The 5,273-nt window shown below is 33.5% G+C and overlaps 1 protein-coding gene across 1 annotated transcript; it reads right to left on the bottom strand.

Moving 5' to 3' along the window:
• Positions 1 to 1,863: 1,863 nt before the first annotated feature.
• On the bottom strand, positions 1,864 to 2,802 carry LOC127207404 (olfactory receptor 1052-like). Its single transcript, XM_051166796.1, has one exon. The coding sequence runs from the start codon at positions 2,800 to 2,802 to the stop codon at positions 1,864 to 1,866; it is 939 nt and encodes a 312-aa protein (XP_051022753.1).
• Positions 2,803 to 5,273: the final 2,471 nt, after the last annotated feature.

Here is a 5,273-nt window from a genome sequence, read left to right as displayed (position 1 = left end):
GAAGATGATGCTTACCTTTTATATAAGCTGTTGTTAGATATTATGTTGGTTTAGTAAAGTAGTGGTTGTATATTTGCGTTAAATAACTATGACTGTACCACCACTGAGTAATTAGCTAGGTGTCCAGTAAAAGGCATGTTATTGCTCTTACTGAACAGATATTATGTTCAATTACAGAGATGGTAGCTACCTCCAAGTTATGTTTGCCATTATTGCACCTCTATATGACCATATGCTCACAATACCATGTTAGCTGTTGATGTGGTACATAGGTATCATAGTTGAGTAAGACAGTTAATGCCTTCATCCTGTGGATGCACATATAATGCCTTTGATTCCATGAAGCTATTACTCAGGGAGGAGGCAGTCAAGTCAGTTACGTTTCACAGCTCTCTGGGATCTGTTTCTGAAGTGTATGGTGTCTTCAGCAATATGTAGTTACCTTTCACTTCTGGTGCATGACCAAGGGCAACAGCAGTAGACTGTATGTTTTTGGCATCTTTCTGAAAGCTCTGGATAACAACTCTAGACTTCTCATGTCTGATGTTGGAGGTTTTTTGTCAGGTGACCTTTAGGTCTCAGTAGGAGTATAATCAGCTCAAAAAAGTTCATCAAACACTATATGTGTATATTTATACACTTAATTATATGTATTGTAGTTTTTATTATTGTTATTTTAGAAGCAGTAGTATAATTATTAATTTTGGGTATTTCCATACAGGGTCTCTTTGTATAGACTTGGCTGTACTGAACATACTTCGTAGATCAGGCAGGGCTCAAACTCACAACAATCCACCTGCCCCTGCCTCCTTGAATGGTGGGATGAAGGGCATGTGCCACCAGGCTCGCCTGTTTATTTTTGTGAATAGTTAATAGTATAATGCTATATGCACTTTCAGTCATCCACTCTGTTATTTTTCTACACTCCTCCTTCATCTGTCCTTACCTCACTTCCCCTTCGCATAGAGGACACTGCTCTTCCATTTTCCCCTATTAGATCAGTTACATCTTACTATTCCCCTTTTCCCTGCTCAAATAAATAATTCACTTTATATAATTTACATAATAATTAACCCCGAATTATCAGAGACTTTGCCCAAATTTAATATAGAAAATATTAGTTATTGAATTAAACAAAACATATAATCATGGAATTCATTTGATGTGTATAAGCACTCCTAGACATGAGGATTGTTATGGAGAATGGGTGAGGTTCTCAGTGACACTTTATCAGAGAAAATTGATTTTCCCTGTGCCACCAGGTATTAGTAGCAAGAAGTAACTTGGCTGGAAGTGAAATCTTCAAAGTACTTTTAAGACTGCACATTTACTTTAAAGTATTAGACTATAAATAAGTAAACAAAAATTTTAAACATATCTGGCTACATTCTATATATAGCAATATATATAAAGCAAATATAAACACTATATAAAGCAAATATAAACACTATTATATTCAAAAATTATATTTCTCAAAAAGAGAATAAGCTAAAAGAAATTTTAAAAGTTGCAAACATTTCCTATTTTTATAATTCATTTTATGGTGTCCTTACTGATTTGTCTTAATATTTACATTTACATATGTTTATTTATATCAGAAATATACATATATATGAAATTCACTTCATATAAGGAAATTAAACTATTACTGCTTATCTCAGATAACCTTCATAGGTCAGAGTTTAGGGTTTAGTTTATATAACAAAATACCACCTATGCATTTATGGTATAATATTATTGAATGTATTCTTGGCACACAGGATTAAACTTGAAGGAACACTATAATAGTAGTCATTATTACCTTTATTGAACTTTTATAAACATTATTACTTAATTCAATATTTTGCATCTCATTGTCTTCAATCAACAAGAGAAATGTTTTATCTCCAAAAGCCTCTTCACAGCATCCTTTACTTCCTTGTTCCTCAAGCTATAAATCAGTGGGTTCAACATGGGAATCACCAGGGTGTAAAATATAGACACCACCTTCTCTTGTTCTAAGGAGTACTGAGAGCTTGGCTGGATGTAACTGAAGCTGATGGAACCATAGAACAGAGTAACAGCTGTCAGGTGGGAGGCACAGGTGGAGAAGGCTTTGTGTCTGCCTGCGGCTGAACGGATCCTCAAGATAGCAGCAACAATGAAGATGTAGGAGACCATCACCGTCAAGAACGTAATCATTGCAATGACGGTGGTGAAAATCAAAAGCAGCAGTTCATTCATGGAGGTGTCAGAACAGGACAGCTTTAGCAGGGGAGGAAGGTCACAGAAGAAGTGGCTGATGATATTTGGCCCACAAAAGGACAGCTTCATTAAGCCAATTGTATGGGTGACTGAATTGATTAAACCTCCTATACATGAACCCAACACCAGCCCAACACAAACCATTTTAGTCATAGCCACGGTATATAGCAATGGGTTCACAATGGCTACATATCGGTCATAAGCCATTGCAGCCAGCAAAAATCCCTCTGTGGTAAGCAGTGATACAAACAAAAAATATTGTAGGATGCATGCTGAGAATGAGATGGTCTCTCTTTCAACAAAGAAGTTCAGTAGCATTTTTGGTGCAAATACCGAAGAGTACCAGGCATCGACAAATGACAAACAGCTAAGGAAGTGGTACATAGGTGTGTGGAGTTTAGGAGTTACGTGTATCAGAAAGAACATTCCTACATTCCCCAACAATGAGATGACATAGATAAACAGGAACAAAATGAAGAGAAACACTTTGAGTTCATCACGATCTGTCAGTCCCAAGAGGATGAACTCAGTAACAAATGTGAAGTTGACCTCAGCCATGTACTTGTGTGTCTTGGTGTCTGTTAATAACAGGTAATTCATATAAATTGGCACCAACAGTAGAATATTAATGTCATAGGAATTCTAAACTACCCACACTATCCGTAATAAAAAATTCTCTCCTCTGCTACTCCAGCTTATATAAACATAGAATCATTTTAATGAAAAGTTTATAGATTTTTGATACACTGTTCTATTTATTTTTGATAGTAATGTTCATGATGAGATAAAGCAAACATGGGATTCTTAACTAAATATACATTAAAATACAACTCTTAAGCTAGACAAAAAGCTAAACCAAAGTTTTTCTAAGGACAGTTAAAGGCTCATTTATTAAACATAGGAATCGATGCTGGAAATTTAATGTCTATCTCCATTTTTATATTTACCTTTTATAATTTTATAGACATAAAGAGCAGTAATACAAATATATATCAACACACTATATGTTAACAAACTAAGAGATTTTAGTAAGATTTACCATCAGTGACACAACATATGCTTACCGTGGTCAGGAGCCCATACACACTGGTTTGCTATTTATAACCATATCCACTTTATGTCTTTAAGATTAATTCCTATTTTCTGTGTGTGTATGTGTGTGTGTGCAGGTCTGTGTGTTTGTCTGTGTGTTTTAGGACACTGAAGACAAGGCTTTGCGTGGGATTGTTAAGTCTTCTACAAAGTCCCTAGTATTTATTTGTTCTCTTTTTAACTGTATCTAAAACAGACAATTAGCATTCAACATCTCTAGAATACCAGTGACTCTGAAACTCTGGGATGTATTGTTTAGTAGCTCCTATTTCTCATGCCAATGTAAATGCTTAAAAATAAAGCATTCACTAAAAATGTTAACACAGTACTTTGCAAACTGATTTTTTCCCCCCGTGGTGCAACCGAGTTTTTAGAGTAGGCAAAGCACTATTCATTTTTTTTTTTTTTTACAAACTCATTTCTAGCTATTAGTATAATGCTTCACTGAAACTTTTAATTTTTCTTCACATAAACATCACAAAAAAAGATAAACAAAATACACATTAGGTGTTTGTTACAAGAAATAGAAAAATAGGGAAAAAAGTAATAGTTTTTCATCATATTTTGTTTTATTTTGTTTATATTTTTACTGTCATCATCTAGATTTTTGCCTAAAGCACCATGTACAGTTTGGGGATTCAGATGAACATGCCAGTATGACTTATGCTAAACCTCATTCCAACTTATTGATCTCCACATAAAGGGGATATAACTGACTTCCCAAACATATGAAAACCAACTGGAGCATCTCCCATTAACTGTTATGCAGAGTTCAAACCACAATTGGCTTTTTTATTACACTTTGTGCCACTTACTTTAACATACACTGCCAGTTCAACTTATTATTATCTTCCTTATCTTTCTTATCTAGAAACAACAAAAACTACAAAAAATTGAAGCAACCAAATATAATCATAGCTGAAGATGAACCCTGCTGCTCACATCAATTCCTTCGGGTGTAGATGGTACATTTCATAAATGAATCAGTAACCTTGTGAACACTTAATAACTAATAGTATTATATAAAGTGCAATTAATTATGAACATTAACATTATCATGTGTTCATGTGGGTTTCCTACTACTTACAAATTAAGAATATTAAATAATAAAGAGTAGGTAATCGTATTATATCTGCATCATAATCTATTTGAATCATAGCTGTAAATGTTTATTTTTAAAAAGTAATTGTTACTTAATGATGTGAAACGACCTTAACATGTATTTAACTTAGCTTAAAACATTGGTTTGTTTGTTTGTTTTTATGTATATGTGTGTATGAGTGTGCTGAGGACATGTGAAAAATTGATATTCATGTAGGGAAAGAGATAGAAACATACTTAAAACAAAGTAGATAGACACTTTACAACTTGTCTTTCCTCTGTAATTTGGCAAGTCAACTTGATTAAAATCTCAACATATAATTTTAATCCTTAAAACAGTAGCTAAATTTATAAAATTGTATATATATTTTCAAATAAGTACATTTAGTTAACAAATACAAAAAAAATTACATTCTAAGTATCTAGTGACTATCTATACCATGGCTTCTCTATCAGTATCTCAAACAAAAGTTAAAACAGAACACTAAAATTTCTTACTTTTAAAATGTGCAAATTCAGCAAATAACAAAAGTTTCAAATAGCAGTGGTGAAATTGAAATCTATCCTTACATATAGGAGGACCAATGTCACACAGACCTTGAAGTGAAAACATGAGTAAGATCAGTGCAATCATGTCAAAAGGCATGTTGAGATAAGTTATCCTGATATATATTTGGTTCAGATGGAACCTTCCCTGGAGTAAACTTCATATTCAAAGGATGTAATGCACTCATTACTGAAAGTTTTTCTTTCTCAAGGGATTTAAGAAACTTTCAAGAACTTAATGGCTCCCCAAAGGCATTCCATTTCCTGATTTTTGTAATGAATAGTCAACT

This window comes from Acomys russatus, chromosome 24, assembly GCF_903995435.1.
Source record: "Acomys russatus chromosome 24, mAcoRus1.1, whole genome shotgun sequence".
Lineage (NCBI taxonomy): Eukaryota > Metazoa > Chordata > Mammalia > Rodentia > Muridae > Acomys > Acomys russatus.
The sequence above is the reverse complement of the archived record's forward strand: the minus strand, read 5'-3'. Positions and strand labels throughout refer to the sequence as shown.